Source organism: Bombina bombina, chromosome 6 (genome assembly GCF_027579735.1).
Source record: "Bombina bombina isolate aBomBom1 chromosome 6, aBomBom1.pri, whole genome shotgun sequence".
Taxonomy (NCBI): Eukaryota; Metazoa; Chordata; class Amphibia; order Anura; family Bombinatoridae; genus Bombina; species Bombina bombina.
In genome coordinates, this window is record NC_069504.1 from 870,614,283 (window position 1) to 870,640,584 (window position 26,302).

A 26,302-nucleotide genomic window follows, 5' to 3' on the forward strand; every position below is an offset into this window, starting at 1 on the left:
TATATTAACAGCTACCAAAAGCTTTTCTATCATAGTAAACGTTATCTCTGTTTTTGAATATACATAAGATAGAAGTGCTATTGGAATTGTCTCATTTACGTTATATAACCTTATATAGCTTGCATTCGGTGATATATTTATGTAATCTAATAGATCCTTAGTACTATCTCTTTGAGCTAAATACTCTGTTCTATTTACGGCCTCTAATAATGCATTTAACAATGCATTTAGTGCCTCTTCCTGAGTTGTCCACTTAAAAAGTATCCTTGGTCTTTTTGTTTTAGATTTTATCTCCCTTGAGACTGCAGCATGCAAAGGTGCAATTAACACATTGAAATCAGGTATGAAAAACATTGCATAAGTAAGTAAACCAATTATACTACGTAATTGTTTTTTTAGAGAATGTGGATGTGTTAAAGCTGCTATTTTTTCTTTATAATTATCAGATAATCATCTCCCCCTTTCAGAAATTTAAAATAAATAAAATAAATAAAAGTAACAGTATGTCCTGCAATTTGAGATTTCTTAAGAGATACTACATAACCTGCAGCATGTAATATAGTCAAAACCTGATCCAACACTGCTATGTGTTACTCCTCACTATCATGTGAAAAATATATGTCATCTACATACACCTCCACTTCTGGAAATTTAGACAATAAATTGACTACATCTGAAGTAAATAACGCACTCGAATTCAAAAATCCCTGAGGTAATCGGGTAAATACCAAAGTTTTGCCTCTCCAAGTAAAACCTGTTATCCAGTAACTATCTGGAGTAATAAGATGACTCCAAAAACTATTTGCCAAGTCTGACTTTGTCTTAAAAGTTTTCCTTTGCAAATTGTGTATAATAGAAGGTGCATGTGTATTTTGTGTTGCCACCTGTTGTGTAACCCTGTTAGCTTCTCTATAGTCTAATACCATTAACCAAGAACCATCCGGTTTGGGAACAGGGTAGACTGCTGAGTTCATTTGACTGTACTGTTCTTTTAGTACTCCTTGTTTAAGTAACTCACCAATGACTGTTTGTATATAGGGAATGGCTACACCATTGATTTTATAATGTGCCTGTTTCTTAGGAACTACTGTGCCTGTAGCAATATGATGACTGATTTTACAATGTCTAACCCGATTTTCCCACTTCTGAAATATTTTAACATTTTTCTTTAAGCAAAAATCTAAGTTTCTAACATCAGATACTGCAGTATGATCTAATTGCATTTTCATAAATGCTTATTCCACAACTCTAGTAGTTAAAGGAAATTCATCTTCCAGCTGCAATGAAATAAAATGTGCTACATCCTTATAAGCTATAAGAAAATCAGAATCAAGCTTAGGATGCTGAACTAATTCTAAGTGCACTCTTTTACCATTTATTTTTACCTGTGTATTACATGAGGGATAAGTACCTTCACCTTCTAAAGTCTGTATAGTTATATTGCCTAATACATCTTCATTTAACATATCTGATTGTACTAAAGATATTTATGCTTGTGTATCTAAATACCCGTCATAAGTCTCTCCCCCATATTCTACTGTTAATTTACTTCATTCACCTTCAGACTCTTCTGGGATGTCTGGTAGTGATTTCTCTATTTGCCCTACTTTTTTAGTATTAGCTGGGGCAACTGTAATTTCACTCCTTTCAGTAGAACGAATCTCACGCTCCTGATATCTATCCTGACCCCTGTACCTTTTCCTCTATATCTTACACTACCATCTCCAAATCCATACCGATCTGGAGTCTTTTTTTTTTTAAATGGTCTCAATGTCCTGCGAGGAAATTCCTCATAAGGCAAATCTGAAGATTTGCTCTAAATAGTTATAAACTGATTTTCATTGGTGTAAGATGGAGGTGCTTGGGAGTAAGGTAGTGGAGGGTTAAATTTAGTTTGTTTCTGTGGATATTGTTCTCTTGCATTCTTTTTTTTTTTTTTTTTACAAACTGAGCTCTGTTTTTCCTTTGCTGGAAAATCTTTTCTCCTTTCCTTTTCTCTGCTATTTGAAGTTACTAGTACATCTCCAGTCAGGTCCTTACCTACAAGTGTATAAGTATGTCTTAATATATATCAGGTATTTGTTTTCGGTCTCTCAGCAATAGGCATAGAGAGTATTTGTTTCTCTATATCTAAAATTAAGCCTTGTCCTTTAACATTTGGCTTTAAACAACCCCATACCACGTCGTGAGTATTCTCTGTAAATCTCAGCTCTAATAAATATGCTGCTACAATGCCACTATTTTATTCATCATTCCTAAAATATCAGCAAGTGAAGCCAAAGTATCTTTACCTTGTGTATTTACATGATATGCATAAATCACTGAATTCCACTTCCTTGCCTCAAATATAAAAACACGTAAACCAGAGAATAAAATAGCATTAACAAACTTTCTATTTTGTGGAAGATAATAAGTTGGATAAACTCCAGCTAATGCATGAACTCTGTAATTTAACCACAAAGCTATGTCCTTTGGATTGCGTGGCATCCTTCCAATTGTTGTTTTTATATTTCATTTAGGAATTCCTGCAGTTTCAGCTAAAAAAATAAAAAAAACTTGCTATATGCCTGACACTCCAGACATTTTCACTATTTAAAACCTGAGCTCACATATAACCTAAAAATTGTATCACATTAAAAAGGTTTTCCCTCTCAGCTTGCTTATATTCTGCAGCTAGTATTATTTATTTTCCCTTTACTGTACTGTACAAACTAGATCTAGGAGTACCCCACATCTCAATTCAGGCTAAAGCCTTTAGGGCAATGTCTTTGTATTCCTGTAGCAATAACAGGAGGTCTGCCTAAAATCTTTACTATACCATCATAAGAAACATTTGTATTTCTATTTGTTGCAGGATCAAAATCTGCATCTATAGTGAGATATATAGGTTGTTGCAAAACTACTCCAGCAGCATTAGCAAAGTTTAAATGAATTAAACCATAACTGTATCTACAAAGCAATAACCTCATAATTTCCAATGACTCTTCCATTCTGCATTTTAAACACATAATTGAGTTTTAAAAGATTCTGCAAATCCTGATTAGCCATGATATTTTAGCACCTTCCCTTACGTATAAGGGGACCCAGGTAAAATTATAATAATTATTATAAAACATATATTATCTCTCAAAACACCCAGGGATGCCAATTGTAGTGGTTCACACCTAATTCACTTATAAGGTCTTAAAGCACAGTTATATTGAAATATGAATTCCAAGCACTGACCTTTAAATATTATATCAGTGAAACAGGTCTCATTTCTTACAAAGAAAGTTTCTGAGTACAATGAAAAGAAATGGTATTTGAGTAGATAACATTGTTTAAAAATAAATTTTTATTATACAGAAAAATCAGCTTACAGAAGTAATATACAATTAAATTCATTTAAATCCAATATACACACAGAGTTAAAAGACTTGCTTTCAATAACAATTGTTACATACCACTCAAAATGACTTCTTTGCAACCAAACCTTATCCTTAGAAATGCTCTATAATATCCTGTCAGAGTCACCTGCCTCATGTTTACAACAAGGTGTTTTTAAAGTTTTTAATTTGGATAACGTCATCATTTATTGTTTTCTTTTTATATGTATTTTTAGCATAATTTTAACATCAACAAAACTTGTCTAGCTTTTTCTATCATCAACAAATTTTTACATCAACCATGTGGCCTTGAAAATCTGTTATACAAGAGTTTAGACATACGCACTTTAAATTGCAAGGAGCATCCATTTTAGAGCTATAAATTCAAGGTTGAATAAACCTCCATTTTAAATCACATAGCATCTTATGTTAAAACTAGTTAGTTGGTTAGTATATTTGCAGACAGATAATAAAAACCTTTTATAAAAGACTTTTGTTTAAACATATAAAAGGATACAGTTATACATTGTACACATTGTAGAAGTAACATATATTTGAATATAGTTATACACTCTATATATTGCAAAATACGCATATTAAAGATTATATTTTTCACAATTTATGTGAACAGGCTCTTATAGCAAGGTACAGTCTTTATGTATAGAAGCTGTACATGATAGATTTAAAAGAAATCTATCATTTATAGTAAGTTATAAGTGTCTTGCTGAAAGAATGTATTTCTTACTGTTGGCATATTTATCAAGTGAATAGCAATATTAATTTGCAATCTAACATTTACATAGCAGCTTTTATTGAGAAAAGCATGCTATAAACAAAGTTTATTTGCAAAGTTATGCACTGTTAACTAAAAATTACATTTACAAGCACAGGTATATCACAGTGTTAATGAAAGCCTGTTACAATATACACTTGTATATACTGTATGTGTTTAAATGTGTATACATAATAAACACATACACATTTATGGACACATTTATAAATATATATACACCCATAAAAGTATTTAGACACACACACACACACATATATATATATATATATATATATATATATATATATATATATATATATCAGGGACGTGCAGTCATAGGAGGCAGGGGAGGCACTGCTTCCCCTGCCATATGGGGCCAAAGTTTAGTTAAATTTTAATTAAGAAAAAATAAAAAAACAAACAAAAAAAATATTTTTTTTCACCCATGTAATGCTATGGAGAGGCATCATACAGGACTGCATCTCTTCATAGACACATGGATACATTTCTTCAGTAGCAGCAGCGCCACCCACTGGTGGTATCTTAAAACTACCTGAAGCAAAAATAATGACCAATAGGAGGCATCCCTCATGATGCCTCTTAGGGAGAGAGCCAATCAGAGAAGTAAAACTCTTCTTGGCATTATTAGTTATGCAGGATGCAGGGCTGGCCCTGTCTGATGTTCACTGACTTCCTGTTACTGTCTGGGACCCTCCCACTAGCACAGGCTTCACTAGAAACAAAAGGGGAGAATAAGGACTGCAGGAAGAAGTGCACTGTTAAATGATAGTGTTAATATTAATGCTTTTATTGTGATCTGTAAGCTTTCTACTTATTAACAATGTTGACTGTTGTGACTGTGAGGAGTGCTGGTAATGATAATAGCTTCCCACATTTTGCTGGCAGTTTATTTTAACTTTTTATTGTGAATATTTTGTTTTTAATGTGATCTGGTAATTTGCTTTTAGTTAACATTGACTGCAGAGCATGCTATATTACTACAGCTCTCAGTAAGTGTTGTCACTAGCTGGTGCCCTTATGCAAAAAAAGGAAATGCTAGTGCCTTTTTTTATGCAGGAACCTCTCCTGGTCTGTATAATAAATGATGCTTTATTACTACAGCTCTCAGTAAGTATTTTGTTGTCACTAGCTGGTGCCCTTGTGCAAAAAAGGAAAAGCTAGTGCCTTTTTTATGCAGGAACCTCTCCTGGTCTGTATAATAAATGATGCTTTATTACTACAGCTCTCAGTAAGTGTTGTCACTAGCTAGTGCCCTTGTGCAAAAAAGGAAATGCCTGTGCCTTTTGTATGCAGGAACCTCTCCTGGTCTGTATAATAAATGATGCTTTATTACTACAGCTCTCAGTAAGTATTGTGTTGTCACTAGCTGGTGCCCTTGTGCAAAAGAGTAAATGCTAGTGCCTTTTTTATGCAGGAACCTCTTCTGGTCTGTATAATAAACAATCAGTGCTGAGTACACTCCTATGTCACCCAAGATATAAGGTGAGATCTACTGGGTCCAGACACTTCTGAGTATCTTAGTTATGTGCACTGAAAACTAAAGAGAACAAAACTGTGCTGATTTTGTTTCTATGTATGTGGATTAGATAGACTGATTGATTTAAGGTCAGTACTTCACTCTGTCATCCTAATGTTGTTTTCCTTCAATAAATACACTTTTTTTTACTGTAGTTTCCCATGCTTTTGGGTTTTCCTGTTTATAACACCTCACTTTTTATTGTCTTTCTGTAATATGATGATCTGTCTGTCATTTATTAAAAAGCATAGTTTTTATATTTTTAGTATTAAAAATATTATTTTATATGATATATTATTATTATTAGTGGTTTTCATATTAAATCCACAAGTGAGCTGTGATATCTCTCAGTGAATGTATTGGGACAGGGAGTCTTGCATCTTGCCTGGTATATTGTGTCATTTAGCTGGCATTCATGTGAGTAGGGGAACTGATTGGCAGATTTAATATGGTATATGATAAGTGGCATAAATGAGGGAAGGGAGTCATGTGGCAGAAAACTGTAATAAGTGGTTGTAAAAGGCCCTTAATCTTAATCAAATGTAGTGTATTACTGGCCCACAGTAAGTAGGAGCAGGGGGGCACTCCATCTTGTCAAGTACAACTGGCATATAATAATAAAACATTTTATTCAACTATTATATATTTAACTCATGTAAAAGTCACGTGGAAGTGTGTATGTGTGTGTATCTGAGTGTGTGTGTGCTTGTCTGTATATATTTGTGGATTAGCCAGCCTCTTAGTGTGTATTCCTGTGGGTGCTTGTGTATGTGTGAGTGATGATGTATGTGGCTTCTTGTCTGTGCTTTTTGGGTGCCTGTTTGTGTGCAAGTGGTGCCTGGTTTTGTGTATGTTGGTTCCTATGTGTATATGGTATCTGATGGTGCTTGCGTGTCTGTGCGTGTCTGTCTGTGTCTGTCTGTGTGAGTCTTCTTGTATATCTGAGTGTATATTTATGTGTGTGATTCTGTATGTGTCTGTTTCTGTGTGTGTCACTGTGTGTGTCTGTATGTGTTAGTGCCTCTGTATGTCCTAGTGTGTTTCTGTGTGTATGTGAATCTATGTTTGTGAGTGTGTTTCTATGTATGTTTGGGGGCCCTGATTAATGGTTTTGTAAGGGGCTGTAAAAGGATGTCAGTAGTATGCTAGGGCTATACTTTGATGTTAGTAAAAATAAATATATATATGTTTTTTTCCATTGAAATTCTGTTTTTATAGCCTTATTTCTATCATTTCTTAGGTGCTTTACTTCCCTTGTATTTTAACTATTAGATAAAGAATTTCATAGTGGGCAGGGTTTTAGTACTTGGGCCACTGAATTGTACTCGCCCCCTGGTTCCAAAATTGCCAGTCATTCCCTGCATTTTTATGCATTAGTTGCATTAGGGAGTTTCTGGTTTTAACATGTGGTCAGATTGTTTGGAAGCCTTGTTTGTCTGCTTGCAAGCATTTCATCCTGCCTGGGTCAGAATTCAGTCTACACCAAAATCGCTATTATTTAAAAAGATAGATAACGCCTTTATTACCCATTCCCCAGCTTTGCACAATTAACATTGTTATATTAATATACTTTATAACCATTTATCCTCTAAATTTCTGACTGTTTAAGCCACTACAGACAGCCTCTTATCACATGCTTTTTTATTAGCTTTTTTACAACAAGAGACTGCTAATTTATGTGTGTCATATAGATAACATTGTGCTCTCTCCTGTGGGGTTGTGCAGGACACAGCACTAACTGGCTAAAATGCAAGTCAATAGATAATAAATAAATAGCCCTGAGATAAGGGGATTGTCTACAGAGGCTTAAATACAAGATATTAGATACTATTCTAATCGTCATTGTGTAACCGGCCAATTTAATCGTAAATTTAAGTTACCTCTATTAGGTTCATATATGTGCTTCTCAGGCCTATCATAGCCACTGCCTCACTAGCCTCTGAGCTCACTGCACGTTGTGGTATACTGTATATATACATATACAGTATACCACAAAAGTGAGTACACCCCTCACATTTTTGTAAATTTTTTATTATATCTTTTCATGTGACAAGAAATAACACTTTGCTACAATGTAAAGTAGTGAGTGTACAGCCTGTATAATAGTGTAAATTTGCTGTCCCCTCAAAATAACTTAACACACAGCCATTAATGTCTAAACCGTTGGCCACAAAAGTGAGTACACCCCTAAGTGGAAATGTCCAAATTGGGCCCAATAAACCATTTTCCCTCCCCAGTGTCATGTGACTTGTTAGTATTGCAAGGTCTCAGGTGTGAATGGTGAGCAGGTGTGTTAAACTTGGTGTTATTTCTCTCACACTCTCTCATACTGGTCATTGGAAGTTAAACTTGTCACCTCATGGCAATTAACTTTCTGAGGATCTGAAAAAAAGAATTGTTGCTCTACATAAAGATGGCCTAGGCTATAAGAAGATCGCCAAGACCATGAAAATGAGCTGCAGCACGGTGGGCAAGACCATACAGTGGTTTCACAGAACAGGTTCCACTCAGAACAGGCCTCGCCATGGTCGACCAAAGAGATTGAGTGCATGTGCTCAACATCATATCCAGAGGTTGTCTTTGGGAAATAGATGTATGAGTGCTGCCAGCATTGCTACAGAGGTTGAAGGGGTGGGGGGTCAGCCTGTCAGTGCTCAGACCATACGCGCACACTGCATAAAATTGGTCTGCATGGCTGTCGTCCCAGAAGGAAGCCTCTTCTAAAGATTATGCACAAGAAAGCCCGCAAACAGTTTGCTGAAGACAAGCAGACTAAGGACATAGATTACTGGAACCATGTCCTGTGGTCTGATGAGACCAAGATAAACTTATTTGGTTTAGATGGTGTGAAGCATGTGTGGCGGCAACCAGGTGAGGAGTACAAAGACAAGTGTGTCTTGCCTACAGTCAAGCATGGTGATGGGAGTGTCATGGTCTGGGCCTGCATGAGTGCTGCCGGCACTGGGAAGCTACAGTTCATTGAGGGAACCATGAATGCCAACATGTACTGTGACATACTGAAGCAGAGCATGATCCCCTCCCATCAGAGACTCGGCCGCAGGGCAGTATTCCAACTTAACAATCCCAAACACACCTCCAAGATGACCACTGCCTTGTTAATGAAGCTGAGAGTAAAGGTGATGGACTGGCCAAGCATATCTCCAGACCAAAACCCTATTGAGCATCTGAGGGCCATTCTCAAATGGAAGGTGGGGGAGTGCATGGTCTCTAACATCCACCAGCTCCATGAAGTCGTCATGGAGGAGTGGAAGAGGACTCCAGTGGCAACCTGTGATGGTCTGGTGAGCTCCATACCCAAGAGGGTTAAGGCAGTGCTGAAAAATAATAGTGGCCACACAAAATATTGACACTTTGGGCCCAATTTGGACATTTCTACTTAGGGGTGTACTCACTTTTGTTGCCAACTGTTTAGATATTAATGCCTGTGTGTTGAGTTATTTTGAGGGGACAGAAAATGTACACAGTTATGCAGGCTGTACATTCACTACTTTACATTGTAGCAAATGTGAGGGGTGTACTCACTTTTGTGGGATATATATACAACCCTTTGCAGTCAAAGGCATGACCATATACCATATTCCTTTTATCCCTTATAAAAAAATATCAATATTTATTTGACAATTTTTTATCAGATTGTGTATAGATGAGCATAACAGTTTATTTTAAATGTATGTTGTTCTTGGTTCACATTTTTTAAACTCCCTTTATGCAAGGTCTTCAGTTGTGCTAAGCAATGCATGCTAATTTTGTTTCTTGAGCTAACACGCTTACTATCAATTTGTAATACCCACACAAGTTAACACAGGCTCAATATTGCAATACCATGCCCTCGCTAAAGATAGCACACCACTTGTAATCTAACCCAAAATCAGTATAACCTATTGTGAAATAACAAGTGATTTACAACACACATCAACAGAATAAATATGCACTTTCTAAAGTTCATATATTTTGTCATAACAGTTGGTTTAGAAATCCCCTTTAGTGTGTTAAGCCTTTGTAATTTGACGTTCCCTTGTAATTTGGTAAGGTGATTTATATGAGAATCAGGCTATATAAATAAATGTGTTCTCTTCCTAGACATGACTAAGGACCTAATGTAGGTCTGAATTGTTTTTGTTTTTTTTGTGGACCATGGCACAATAAAGGTCTTTTATATCAAATTGCCAAGGCTGGAGCACCCTTTCATTTGGAGTTCCTAAGAAAACCTTGATAGGCCAAAAAAGGAAAATGTTGCTTAAAATATGTTGTGGTAAACCGTGAAACATTTTATAAAAATATTTAATTGTGGCAAATGTTTTTGAAGTTAAGAACATGTAAAATAATAAAAGTACTTGCTTATACCGTAATTGCAATTTTTTTTTTACTCTGAATGATTGAACATTTTTCATTACAATCTCACAATATTTCATGTCCCTTTTTGTAATAAAGGAAGTAAAGAAGAGACTTTGAAAACATTCTTTATTATTAATTGTTAATGTGTTCATTATTTACAGTGCTCTACCATGGGGTCAATCAGAATCCTTTAGCATAATGTATCTAAAAATTGTCAAGAGAATAACATTACTAAAGGAATAGAAAGGTCAAAATTAAAATGTGTATGGGTGCATTTAAAGCTTAAATACAAGTATTTTTGCAATGTACTTCTGTTTTTAAGCAACATACTTAAATATGCTGTTTGTGGGCCATTGTACCAGTTTTCAAACTCAGGTAGCTGTGTTTTGTGTGTATTGTGCATGTGAAGACTTAATTTGTGTCATGCAAGTCATTGCTGACTCTCTGAAAACGGGTAATGTTTGAATACTGGTGCATGGGTCCTCACAGCATATGTGCGTATGCCACTAGAATAATTTTTGCTAATGAAAGTATATTGAAAAATGTATTCTAATTAAACTGAAATGCATTTCATGCACATTTCAAATTTGACCTTTCTATCCCTTTAGAATCTAAGGGGATATCTGCAGATAAATCATTTGATGAGTTTTTCTAAAGAATTGGGGTCAACCCCCATATGTAGTGAATCTTCACTTTTAAAAATCTCTTGATAGCCCATCGAAATATACAATCCCATAGCACAAAAATAGCTGGTTCTCTGTCTGAAAAAGTGTCATTGATCATCTAAATAAACTTATAAAAGTAATTTTATTAACATTATAGAAATATGTTTGTAAATGTCATATTCAGTGTGAATCCCATTACAGATCTTATAGATGGGTCAAATGCCATCTTTTTATTGTGAACACAAAGTTTAAAGAGGAAAGCAAACATATTATATTACATTTTTATTTGCAGGTTATGATCAAGAAGAACTATACTTTGGTTAATGAATTCCTACTTCTAGGATTCAAGGATCTTCACAGTTTCCAGATCCCTTTTTTCCTACTTCTCATTGCCATCTACTCTATAACAATAGTTGGAAATATTTTAATTGTTGCATTAGTATCAATGAGTCATCAACTTCACTCACCTATGTACTTATTTCTTAGCCACTTATCTCTTTGTGATATATTTATCAGCACAAATGTTACTCCTAAAACACTACAAATTATACTATTAGGCAAAAGTGTAATTTCTGCCAGGGATTGCATTATCCAGTTGTATTTGTTTGGAGCTGCGGGAACTATAGAATGCTGTCTTCTTACTGTAATGTCTTATGATCGATATTTGGCCATCTGTAGACCATTGCATTATACTACTATAATGAACGTTAGACTTCTTCATACTTTAATTATTTGGTCTTGGATGGCAGGTTTTGTTATATTATTGATAACTTACATACTTGTACTTGAGCTGGAGTTCTGTGGCCCCAATATTATTGACCACTTCTTCTGTGACCTTGCTCCTCTTATTGAGCTTTCATGCTCTGATACATCAGTCGTTCAAATCGAAGTATCCATAGCTGCCATTGTATTAAGCCTTTTCCAATTTATGTTTGTAATAGGAACGTACATCTGCATCTTCAAAGGCATTTTTCAAATCACCTCAACCTCAGGGAGGCAAAAAGTCTTCTCTACGTGCAGCTCTCATTTGTCTGTTGTCTGCACTTACTATGGGACAATGATAACTCTTTATGTAGCTCCATCTAAGGGAGTCTCAATGAACTTTAACAAGGTCTTATCACTACTGAATACAGTGGTTACTCCGATGTTTAATCCAATTATATACAGTCTAAGAAATAAAGAGATCAGGGAAGCAATGAGTAAATGTATATTAGTAATCATGGCTTTGAAAGTAAACTACATTGAAGAACAGGGGAAAAAACATCTCTAGAACCAAATATAAAGTTTTATGGTAGCCTTAGTTTCTTGAACATTTTAGTTAAACTAAAATACATGTGAATAGAGAGACACTTAACAACACGATTCAAATCAGATTGTGTTTGATTAAAAGGAGAATTGTATACAACTAACTAAAAGAGTAAGAGTACACGGATAGACATTGTAATAGGTCACTAGTGCATTTCATAATTGGAAGTAAAGGTCAGGTGGGCATTCAAAGTGAAGAATAAATGTTGATCAATCCCTTTGTTTAGAGAGATTTTTCGCAGTATGGTAGGATTAGTAACATACATTTGCAATATATCTAAGGTACCAAAAATGTCCAGTGCTGCTAATCAGTAGGGGGAAATTTCTGTAGGTAGTGTGTCAGTTCTATATTTACTTTTTCTGTGGCTACCAGTTGTAAAGGTTTCAAATGGAATTCGATTTTCCTCTGTAAGACCAAAATCTTTCTGATTTGTGGACTCTTACTTATCAAAATGTTAGTTAAGTTCCCTGTGTAAGCATTTTCATTTTTTTACTGATACAAATTTTTGTAACAAAGCTGACATTTTAGTAGTGGTAGATCATAGGAGTAGTGAAAATAAAAATCTGGAGGACCAAAAATGATGAAAAATCAATGGTACATTACTCATAACAACAAAAGTGGAAATGGACTTGGGAATTATTATTTCAGACAGTTAAGGTGAAAAAAAAATGCAGCAGAGTATCAGATTAGGCCAGCATGTAAAACCAATAGAAAGCTTAGCTGTATAGGAAAATGTATAATGAGATGAAACATTGAGGAATTCATATCAGGTTAAGGATCACTGATAAGGCCTCATCTTGAATATTGTGTAAATCCCTGGAAACTGTATCTCCAGAAGGATATGATAATTACATTAATACAATAGAAGAGGACTACTAAAATGATATTAGGAGGCCGATTTATTAAGCAATGGATGCTGCTTATTCAGCGCGAGCCTTCTGGCTCGCCGGAAACAGGAGTTAAGAAGCAGCGGTCTTAAGACCACTGCTCCTTAACTCGTCCCCCACCTCTCAGGTGGCAGACTGCAATCATCCCGATCAAGTACAACTGGGATGATTGACACCCCCTGCTAGCGGCCAATTGACCGTGAATGTGCAGGGGGCGGCATTGCACAAGCCTTTCACCAGAAATGTTTTTGCAATGATAAATACCAACAGCATATGCTGTCTCTAGGGATAAAATAAAACATTTTCACAAAAGAACAACATCTAGACAAGTGGCAATCATCTCAAGTTGGAAGAAAGCAATTTTGAGACTAATACAAAGTTTGATAAGCAACAAATACTTAAAGGGAATTTAAGAATAGATTATGAGGCATATTTATCAAGCTCCGTATGGAGCTTGATGCCCAGCGTTTCGGGGCTGGCCGGAAACAGAAGTTATGAAGCAGCGGTCTAAAGACCGCTGCTCCATAACCTAGCCGCCTGCTCTGAGGCCGCGGACAGAAATCGCCAGAAATCAACCCGATCGAATATGATTGGGTTGATTGACACCCCCTGCTAGCTGCCGATTGGCCTCAAATCTGCATGGGGCGGCATTGCACCAGCATTTCACAAGAACTGCTGGTGCAATGATAAATGCAGAGAGAATGTATGCTGTCGGCATTTATCAATGTGCAGTGGACATGATCCACAATATAGGATCATGTCCGCTCGCACAATCATAAATAGGCCTCTATGTGTCCTGAGAATTAACCAGAAGAAATCAAGGATCTATATTGATTGACCTGGATTATATGTTAAGTCAAAAGCAGTGTTTTTATGTTTCTATGATTGAAATAAAGAAAGTATATTTAACACCCAGTGACTTTTGAGTCTTTTTTTATCTGTCATGTGAGTGGAATCCTATTTTGTAAAGTCTAGTACTGTCAGTACTTTTTGTTATCTCAAAATCTTGAGCAAAATCTTGTTATCTCAAAATCTAGCACTGATAGATATTTTTAAATAATTTACCTTGTGATGATGCATTTAGATATGGAACCCACTCATTCATATTCTTATCACTACACTAAACAAAAAAACAAATTATTTGGCTTAGGTCATGGTATTTCTGATTGCCACTCCCTTTTTAGCATAAATTAAGTTTTTACTTAAAGGGGCATTAAAGGTACATTTTATGTAACTTAATCGTAATAGTATGTCTTTAAACATTCATATATATATATATATATATATATATATATATATATATATATATATATATATATATATATATATATATATATATATATATATATATATATATATATATATATATATATATATAAATATCCTCCAAAGAGAGATAAGCACAGTCTTACATTACCACAACTGCCAGGGTGCACTTCAAATATAAATTGTATCCATTTCTCGTTTGCAAGAAGGCACTCACTGGTCTTTTTTAGTAAAAAACAACTTTTAATTCATAGATTTAAAAAGCAATTACATCCATAACGTTTCGATGTCGTTATGACATCTTTGTCAAATGTTCTGCTAACATCACCAATATAGGACAAACATGTTCCCAAAGTAGAAAATCGCTAACAACATACATTTAAATGCAGCCTTATATACCCATTAACATTCACATCTTCCCGCTCCTGCAGATCTTCCATCTACCCCCTGACGTCATCACGCTCAGACGCGAGCGTGAGCGTGGGACGTCACTCGTTTCCAATTGGCCATGTGTCTCCATGGCAACCGCTTGTAAACACACTGCACTGTGTTTTTCTTAGCCGCTCCCACTGTTGTCATCATGTGACTACATGACTATAGCCTAACCATATAGGCTGATCATCAGGCGGCTGTCATGGAAACCTACAACCAGGAAGAAAAACATAAACACCCACAAACTGTGTTAGTCCCAATATAATGCGTATGTGTTAAGATAGGTATCAAACGATCTGACAACTTGCGGATGAAGTTAAACTTCATATGAAGCACAACTGTGCCTTTCAATTACAAATCCACGAGTGGTTTAGCCGTGATCGATACTATCCCCACACATAACAGCCCAAGAATAAAGGGACACATTGAATATATACAATCTTAAAAACAATGTAACTGTTTCGCAGATATCGCCCATGCTAATAGTTTGCAACCCCTGACTGACAAAGTTAACACTATATTCCCTGATAAAACATTATCTTAGGTATGTACATTAAACTCCACGTCATCATACTTTTTTGATGCATAAAAAACCATCGCCTTCATGCCTGATTGGAATGGATAGAAACCAGTGTGTACCCACTAGAATGAAGATTCATGTGGACTTCTGGAATATATTCTTGCATATAGGGATGGTAGATGAAAATATATGTCCATGTTCAATTTATGGGTTATTTAGTGTAGAATGGTCCAAAGTCCAGATTAGTGTTCAATCCCTTTGGTATGACCGTGTCCAGCATATGGATCCATTTGGTTTCTCTCTGGAGCAATCGATTTGCTCTGTTGCCACCTCTTGGTAATGGTGGAATATGATCAATAACCATCGTTTTCATACTTGAAACACTGTGTCTGTGCTGTGCGAAATGGCGTGCCATAGGTTGATCCGATTCACCCGATTTTAAGGCTTCGCGGATGGCACATCGATGGTTTGCCATCCTATCTCTGAAGCTCGTGACAGTTTTCCCAATGTACACCAGGGAACATGGGCAAATCAACATGTAAATGACATGTGTGCTGGTGCAAGTCAGCCGATGACGGATAGTGTAACACTTGTTCGTGTGTGGATGTTGAAAGGTCTTCCCTCTTATCATACCATTGCACGTCGTACAGCCTCCATAGGTATAACAGCCCTTGCTTGAGGGCTTTAGCCATGTATCTTTCTGGTAACAGCTGACTGGATCAGTCTTCACTAATAGATCCCGTAAATTATCAGCCCGTCTGTGCACCATACGTGGTGGCCTGGTGCCATAGAAAGGGAGTGTCGTGTCCGTTTCCAAGATTGACCAGTGTTGACGTACTGATCTGGTCAATTTTGTACTCATAGGAGTATAAGTGCTTATAAAATTCTGTTGAGTTGTGGTAATGTGTTTTGGTTTATTAACATTGGTGGCCGTGCCCTCCAATAACTCCACTCTTGTGTTATGGACCATTCTACTGTTGTAACCCCTCTTTACCAACTTCTCCTCCATCTCATCCAGTTGATTTAGCATTGTGGGTACATCACTGTTGTTGCGGATGACCCTAGTGAGTTGTGATTTAATAAGCCCTGTTTTCTGATGCCTAGGGTGAAAGCTGTTGGCTTCCAATAAGGAATTCCGGTCAGTTTCCTTAGTATATAAGGAAGTACCAAATATACACTGCTCATCATTTAATACCTTAATTATATTAAGGTCCAAGAAATGTACCTCCGTATCACTGTACTCCATTTTAAATCTGATGGGACAGTCCATGGAGTTCAAACCTGACACCCATTGCTCTAACTCAATTGCATCCCCTCTCCACACCAGGAACACGTCATCAATGTAACGTACATAGTACCTGATGTGGGGATGTGCATGTGGTTTCATGGCCTGCTGTTCATACCATGCCATGTACAAATTTGCATATGAGGGTGCCATGTTTGAACCCATGGCTGTCCCAGAGATCTGTAAGTAATAGTCACGTTCAAACCTGAAGTAGTTCTTGTCTAAACATAACATAATCAATTCACATAAAAATTCCACAGGTGGCCCTTTATAAAGAGGATTGTTAGTCACCATGGATCTGACAGCCCCCACTCCCCCCTCGTGGGGGATGGAAGTGTATAGACTGTCAACATCCATGGTGACCAGCAAATCATCTACACATAGATCAGTATAACTCCGAAGAGTTTGTATCAAACTTGCTGAATCCTGTAGATATGCCGGGATGCCTTTAACTACAGGTTGTAGATGGAAATCAATGAACATAGATAGACTGGATAATAGAGAATCCCTGGCAGACACAATCGGTCTGCCAGGAGGATTATCTAGAGTCTTGTGCACTTTTGGCAACAAGTATAGCACTGGAATCTTAGGATGGTTAGTAATTAAAAAATCACTTTCCTGTTCAGAGAGTATCCCTGATTCCAGACCCATATATATCTGTTGGTCTATAATTCTTTTATAAGTAGCTGTTGGGTTACCTTTAAGTTTCAAATATATCCCTGTATCCGAAAGCTGACGTAGAGCTTCTGCCCTATAGTTAGTGTAATCCTGTATGACTATAGAGCCACCTTTATCCGCTGGGCGGATGATAATAGAATTATCATCTCTCAGCGATTTAATTGCTAATCTTTCCTCAGCATTTAGATTGGGATATATTGTGCCTGTTTTAGAGTTATTGATGTCATGACATATCATTCTTGTGAATCCCCTGATAGAATGATGAGTTCCAGGAGGTTCAAAAGAAGATGGTTTCCTGAATGTGGACACTGGTTCCATGGTCTCATTCTTAAAAAATTCTTTCAGTTTTAGTTGTCTCTGAAACTTATGAATATCTACCATAGTGTTGAAAGTGTCACACTTAGGGGTAGGTATAAAAGAGAGACCTCGATTAAGGACAGATATTTCACTTTTACTCAATTCCCTGGAGCTAAGATTAAAGATGATGTTTATTTTTTCTTTGTTCCTTTTTTGCGCGTGTCTCCCTCGCCTACTGTGTGGTCTTCTCTTTCTTTTATATCCCTCTGGCCGGGTAACGGCGGCTTTGCCGCGGATCTCGTAGCCATCCCGGAAAAAGACTGCTGTTGTGAGGACCCTTTTGCATTGGCCCCTGAACTCTCATTGCCAGATGAATCCCCCCCACTACTATCAACAATACTGAGTGCATTCCTACCACGTGTGTTTCTACGTTTGTGTCTGGGCAGTTCATCCTTACCATATAACCAACGGTAAACATGTCTATCTCTGTAATCATTTTCTACCGTGTTTAGTTTCTTATTTTTAAACATTATTAGCTCATTCCTGTATTTAGTTACCATGTTGTCAAGTTTGGTAACCCAGTCCTGTGAGCTATCCTCCACCATAATCTGGTAGTTCGGCAGTTTAGTGGTCTCAATTTCCACTTTGATTTTCGCTTCTAGTCTGCTGACCTCCTCTATGACTAAAAGTAATAAGTCATAGGAGCACTTATTCAATATTGCACACCACTTTCTGCAGAACTCCATATTCTGGCGGCCTAGTGTAGGTACATTTTTTATTCTGAAGCCCCTTGGTATATACTTTTTTCGGTGATACCCCGAGAGGTACACCGCATGCAAGTGGTAGTCTATCTCTTTCTTTCTCAAATTTAACAATTTATGGTATATATTTATAGGGGTATCTCCCCTTAACTCACTCAGGTCATCCACAACTCTTATTCTTTCGGCGTCTTCATCTGTGAATCCTAGAGCCTCTGTATTAAAGTCCTCGTCCATATAAAGATGTTCCATATCCGGTATACCAGTCGGAGGATATTTGTATTTTGTTTTTTGAGATGAGGCACTCCACTTTTCTGAAATAAGATATTTGTGATATAATTAAAAGTGTTATCAGAGAGAAGAAATCACTAACACTGTTTTGGCTTGTTTCGCCTGTGCTTGTTTGCAAACCCTGACAGACATCCACTTCAACATGGCGACTGGTATATAACTAAAACTGAAAGAATTTTTTAAGAATGAGACCATGGAACCAGTGTCCACATTCAGGAAACCATCTTCTTTTGAACCTCCTGGAACTCATCATTCTATCAGGGGATTCACAAGAATGATATGTCATGACATCAATAACTCTAAAACAGGCACAATATATCCCAATCTAAATGCTGAGGAAAGATTAGCAATTAAATCGCTGAGAGATGATAATTCTATTATCATCCGCCCAGCGGATAAAGGTGGCTCTATAGTCATACAGGATTACACTAACTATAGGGCAGAAGCTCTACGTCAGCTTTCGGATACAGGGATATATTTGAAACTTAAAGGTAACCCAACAGCTACTTATAAAAGAATTATAGACCAACAGATATATATGGGTCTGGAATCAGGGATACTCTCTGAACAGGAAAGTGATTTTTTAATTACTAACCATCCTAAGATTCCAGTGCTATACTTGTTGCCAAAAGTGCACAAGACTCTAGATAATCCTCCTGGCAGACCGATTGTGTCTGCCAGGGATTCTCTATTATCCAGTCTATCTATGTTCATTGATTTCCATCTACAACCTGTAGTTAAAGGCATCCCGGCATATCTACAGGATTCAGCAAGTTTGATACAAACTCTTCGGAGTTATACTGATCTATGTGTAGATGATTTGCTGGTCACCATGGATGTTGACAGTCTATACACTTCCATCCCCACGAGGGGGGAGTGGGGGCTGTCAGATCCATGGTGACTAACAATCCTCTTTATAAAGGGCCACCTGTGGAATTTTTATGTGAATTGATTATGTTATGTTTAGACAAGAACTACTTCAGGTTTGAACGTGACTATTACTTACAGATCTCTGGGACAGCCATGGGTTCAAACATGGCACCCTCATATGCAAATTTGTACATGGCATGGTATGAACAGCAGGCCATGAAACCACATGCACATCCCCACATCAGGTACTATGTACGTTACATTGATGACGTGTTCCTGGTGTGGAGAGGGGATGCAATTGAGTTAGAGCAATGGGTGTCAGGTTTGAACTCCATGGACTGTCCCATCAGATTTAAACTGGAGTACAGTGATACGGAGGTACATTTCTTGGACCTTAATATAATTAAGGTATTAAATGATGAGCAGTGTATATTTGGTACTTCCTTATATACTAAGGAAACTGACCGGAATTCCTTATTGGAAGCCAACAGCTTTCACCCTAGGCATCAGAAAACAGGGCTTATTAAATCACAACTCACTAGGGTCATCCGCAACAACAGTGATGTACCCACAATGCTAAATCAACTGGATGAGATGGAGGAGAAGTTGGTAAAGAGGGGTTACAACAGTAGAATGGTCCATAACACAAGAGTGGAGTTATTGGAGGGCACGGCCACCAATGTTAATAAACCAAAACACATTACCACAACTCAACAGAATTTTATAAGCACTTATACTCCTATGAGTACAAAATTGACCAGATCAGTACGTCAACACTGGTCAATCTTGGAAACGGACACGACACTCCCTTTCTATGGCACCAGGCCACCACGTATGGTGCACAGACGGGCTGAGAATTTACGGGATCTATTAGTGAAGACTGATCAAGTCAGCTGTTACCAGAAAGATACATGGCTAAAGCCCTCAAGCAAGGGCTGTTATACCTGTGGAGGCTGTACGACGTGCAATGGTATGATAAGAGGGAAGACCTTTCAACATCCACACACGAACAAGCGTTACACTATCCGTCATCGGCTGACTTGCACCAGCACACATGTCATTTACATGTTGATTTGCCCATGTTCCCTGGTGTACATTGGGAAAACTGTCACGAGCTTCAGAGATAGGATGGCAAACCATCAATGTGCCATCCGCGAAGCCTTAAAATCGGGTGAATCGGATCAACCTGTGGCACGCCATTTCGCACAGCACAGACACAGTGTTTCAAGTATGAAAACGATGGTTATTGATCATATTCCACCATTACCAAGAGGTGGCAACAGAGCAAATCGATTGCTCCAGAGAGAAACCAAATGGATCCATATGCTGGACACGGTCATACCAAAGGGATTGAACACTAATCTGGACTTTGGACCATTCTACACTAAATAACCCATAAATTGAACATGGACATATATTTTCATCTACCATCCCTATATGCAAGAATATATTCCAGAAGTCCACATGAATCTTCATTCTAGTGGGTACACACTGGTTTCTATCCATTCCAATCAGGCATGAAGGCGATGGTTTTTTATGCATCAAAAAAGTATGCTGACGTGGAGTTTAATGTACATACCTAAGATAATGTTTTATCAGGGAATATAGTGTTAACTTTGTCAGTCAGGGGTTGCAAACTATTAGCATGGGCGATATCTGCGAAACAGTTACATTGTTTTTAAGATTGTATATATTCAATGTGTCCCTTTATTCTTGGGCTGTTATGTGTGGGGATAGTATCGATCACGGCTAAACCACTCGTGGATTTGTAATTGAAAGGCACAGTTGTGCTTCATATGAAGTTTACCTTCATCCGCAAGTTGTCAGATCGTTTGATACCTATCTTAACACATACGCATTATATTGGGACTAACACAGTTTGTGGGTGTTTATGTTTTTCTTCCTGGTTGTAGGTTTCCATGACAGCCGCCTGATGATCAGCCTATATGGTTAGGCTATAGTCATGTAGTCACATGATGACAACAGTGGGAGCGGCTAAGAAAAACACAGTGCAGTGTGTTTACAAGCGGTTGCCATGGAGACACATGGCCAATTGGAAACGAGTGACGTCCCACGCTCACGCTCGCGTCTGAGCGTGATGACGTCAGGGGGTAGATGGAAGATCTGCAGGAGCGGGAAGATGTGAATGTTAATGGGTATATAAGGCTGCATTTAAATGTATGTTGTTAGCGATTTTCTACTTTGGGAACATGTTTGTCCTATATTGGTGATGTTAGCAGAACATTTGACAAAGATGTCATAACGACATCGAAACGTTATGGATGTAATTGCTTTTTAAATCTATGAATTAAAAGTTGTTTTTTACTAAAAAAGACCAGTGAGTGCCTTCTTGCAAACGAGAAATATATATATATATATATATATATATATATATATATATATATATATATATATATATATATATATATATATATATATATATATATATGAAAGAGAAAGAGGTCACCTGCGTTAAAATCTAGGATATGTGAATTTATTTGTCTTTTCAAGTGAAATGGTTATCAGATATATGGAAAGTTGTCCCAAATATTGGTGTCTCTAGGTACTATGAGTTTGAACAAACCCGGTCTAGCGTGCTGCCTCTATATTGAAACAGAGTACCCCTAACTCTGTAAAAAGTGTATAGAAAGAGAAAAATCAATATGAAAGTAGAGGCGCTCAGCAATACAATATATACTATAGTATAGTATAAGTATATCAAATATTAGTCTTTGTTGGTGAATTTCATCACAGTTGTTTAATCAATTGAGAAATTTCTGCTTACCAGCTGTTACCTCAATCATATGAGGTAAGGAGTGTGCCCAGGTTTAAAGGTGATTCACTGTAATGGAACTTCTATGTCCTGGTGATGTTCCTGGAAACCTGTTGTTAGAATCGGTCCTTCCGTTAGGATTCTTTATAGGAATGAAGATCCTGGACTCACTTTAAGTAGAAGGATGTAGACTGTAATCCGTCTGTTATATCTTTCTTCAATGGTGGTAGGAATACTTGATTCTTTTTGTACTATCCTTTAGGAAGAAGTGCCTTTTGGTGGTGAGAATCCCCGTTCTCTCAGAATGCAGTCAAGATGTTCATAGAAAGAAAACAAAAGCACATAGCATAATATTGTTTTGACACAATAGAAATATTTATTCAATAATAATATGCGCTTACATTAAAAACCCTCAATCAGTATGAGGTAAGTTACAGACATATATACAGCATGAAGGGCCGTGTCCTTGGTTGTAGTAGGAATGGCAGTGGTATAAGGATCCTGGTACTTGATGGTTATACACTCGTCCAAACTTAATCAGATGTACTGTGTGCCGTCACAAACGTTACATGAACAGTATATATAAAGGTGGTAGGGCTAAATAAGTGGGCCCACAATGTTCCCAGATTACACTGATGTAATTTAAGCTGCTGTTTATATGATACGATACAACCTATGGTCTGATGTACAAGAGAATTAAGTGTCTGAGACTTATTTTTAGGAAGCGTATACTTTGCACTAATTTTCTCTCTAAACTCTTATACAGACAGATGAGAAATTACTGTTACAATGTGACCGCTTGAAAGTCCCAATAGGTTGGACTTAATTAGGGCTATTTATCAAACAGCTGTGTTATAACAGAGGAATGAGTGATGTCTGCCCGTTTGGATAACTACGGCAGTTAGTATAGCAGTAAAATATATGAATGTGCCAGGTGGAGTAGTGCAATGTCAATTTAAGATCCTGAGCACATTAAATTCCTGAGCACATTGTAAAACACAAGTTTTATAAAATACTAGCGTTATAAACGTAATAAAATCACATGAAAGAATAAAATGGTAACACGTTTAAAATCATTAGACATCAAATGTTATAGAAAGTAGTTATGCCCTGTCCGCCCACTGTAAGAAACCTTACGCGTTTCGAAGTCTAGCGTGACTTCTTCTTCAGAGGTAAAGTGACCACTGCCATTCCTACTAAAACCAAGGACACGGCCCTTCATGCTGCATATATATATATATATATATATATATATATATATATATATATATATATATATATCCAAAAACAGCAAGCAACAGACCTAGATTTTCAGCAACACAATACAGCCAAACTTATTGACGTTTCAGGGATATATTTCCCCTTCTTCAGAACAATGATTACACACAAGTGCAATGCTTAAATAGTGTAAAAACATATAATAATATCTCCTAATCCCTGTGAAAAAACTGCCAAATAATTACAATATATCCGGTGCCTATTAAGACTACACACTTATTTGAACCGGAAGTACTTATCATGTGCATCTGGTGTTGTGCTTAACAACTATCTCCCTTTAGGCAAATTCACCCAATTGGACCAGGAGTGCATGTCATGTACTTCCAGTTTCGTATAAAAACATTTCCTGGCATGGTTACCCACACAAGTGTTTCATAACATCAAACTCCCACAATTGTGACATCATAACCACACAGTGTGTCTATTATCCTCCATCTATATCACTGTTTATTTTATAAACATGAATACCGGAGGGATTCCTTCCTACTTCCGGGAAGTGTTCAGCTGGAAATTGCATCATATCCGGTTTCACCGGAACCTCCTTGTGACACGCAACATCTGGCAGAGAACATAGCCATACTTCTACAGCAAACATAATGGTTACATTTATAGACATTACAAATACATATGCAATCAAAGGTAAGTGAACACATCAACATACCTATCTTAAGATCACATATCTTTGATGTGGATTGCATATGCATTTGTAATCTCTATATCTTTGATGTGGATTGCATATGCATTTGTAATCTCTATATCCAAAGACCTATACCCCCGAAATATTATTTTATATACTTTATTTTAGAAGCAACCGATTCGATTATGTTTATTGGGTGATTAGCAAACTTACCACTTTTCTTTATGTCTACCTGTACATCACCTGACACCACTAGAATTATATCATAGTATGCTTCCTTCATCTCAAAACTTACCCCCTATTCCCTCAATTTTGACCATTGCATATATATATATATATATATATATATATATATATATATATATATATATATATATATATATATATATATATATATATGGGTATATAGGTAAGCTATCCAAATACACACTCAGCCTCAGTGTTTGAAGGTATACAGAAAGAAGCAGGCAACATAGGAAATTCAATCAAAGGAAAAAAGGCTTTATTCCAATCCTTGGAAAAACAGCAGGGCCTTAACCCATAACGCTTCGGTCTACACCTAGACCTTTATCAAATGGAGCCCATGTGAGAGATACAGTACCCAGACAGTGACATGATATATATACAAGTGGTGGTACAAATATTTACATAATAGGTGCCAAACCATCCTCTAGTAATCCGCCCGGTTCAGTGTGAGTCTGTAAATGCGGCAAAGACAGCGTGATGATGTCACGCATAACCGGAAGCCAAAACGAGGCTCAGATAGGGAGTCATGGTAACGGTAAACATAGTACCGTGTATCATAGCGCAGAGCGAGGCGGAGTACTAGGGGTGAGAATGCACAAACCAATGTGTAAAACGGAATGGCAATGGGGAACATAAATATACCCAAATCATATGATTAGTGAAAAATAAAAAAGGGAAACAAATAATAAATGCAAAATGAAAAACAAAAAACACAAGTGACATTGAGATGTATATAAAGCAGCACATAGCATATTTAATGTGCAGAAGAATGCTGCTAGGGAACAAGTAGTCAATTAGATAAAATTACAAAACCACTCTATACGTAAGGAGTATCAATGGGAGACTACAAGGGTTTATATCAAGACAAAAAATTGCCGTATAAATTAAGACAAATCAAATAGAGATCATAGAAAACATGATCACATCATGAAAATAGAGGACCTGAAAAGGAGGCTACACAAAAGAAACCTAAGAACAATTATGTCATAGGTAGAGGATAGATAGGGGTATTCATTTGTAGCAACACCCAAAGTCAATGGTGGAATTGAGACCTTTAGGGGCAACAGTGTTCAAATTAAAGATCCACCTAGCCTCCAGACATAATAGGGTTAATGCTCTATCCATCCCCACCACGCCGTAAGCGTGGCACATGGTCAATCAAAATGACCTTCAATAAGGACAAAGGATGTCCTGCCTGCACAAAATGTCTCGCAACTGGTTGCTCTGATTCACCCGATTTGATAGCTTGACGAATGGCTGTTTTGTGATTGGTGAGTCTTTCCTTGAAAGCGGTGACTATTTTGCCAATGTAGTATAGATAACATGGACAAATTATTGCATAGATCACATACTCTGATGTACATGTCAATCTGTGATTGATCTTGTATTTCCTATTCGTATGTGGATGATGGAAGGTATTAACAGTCATCATGTGATTACATGTGACGCAATTGCCACATCTGTAGCATCCCAATTTGGCCTTAGGTAGCCAAGTCCGTCGTTCGTAACAATGCACCGGGTCATTCAGGACCAAAAGGTCTCGTAAATTTTTAGATCTTTTATAGACCATCCGTGGTGGTGGGAGGTCATAGAACGGTAGGCTAACATCTTTAGCCACAATTTTCCAGTTGTCCCAGATTGTATTAGATATCTTCTCAGAAAGTGGTGTATATGTGGTCACAAAGTTCATTCGTGGATCTTCTTCTTTAGATTTGTTCCTTGTCATGAGGCTATCACGAGTTTGATGTTCAGCAACCAGGAGTTGTTTTTGAATGAGTTGTGGGGGGTAGCCCCATTGGAGAAATGTTTCTGCCATTTCAGACAACTGTGTTTTCTTATGGTGGTCATCGGTGTTGTTCCGAACTACCCTCAGGAGCTGCGAGGAGCTGACACCGTTTTTTTGAGTGTGAGGGTGGAAGCTGTTGTAGTGTAATATGGAGTTTTTATCAGTATCTTTATGAAATAGGGTGGTGTTTAAAAATCAATACCCATGGAGTCAGTTTTGTAAATCTCTAGATCAAGAAAATGAATTTTCTCTGTGTTCCATTCAATTTTAAATTTAATGGTCGAGTCCAAATCATTG

General features: G+C 37.1%; 1 protein-coding gene across 1 annotated transcript; it reads left to right on the forward strand.

Annotated features, from left to right (window-relative positions):
• Nucleotides 1-10,990: 10,990 nt before the first annotated feature.
• Nucleotides 10,991-11,965, forward strand: LOC128664739 (olfactory receptor 6F1-like). Its single transcript, XM_053719547.1, has one exon. The coding sequence runs from the start codon at nt 10,991-10,993 to the stop codon at nt 11,963-11,965; it is 975 nt and encodes a 324-aa protein (XP_053575522.1).
• Nucleotides 11,966-26,302: the final 14,337 nt, after the last annotated feature.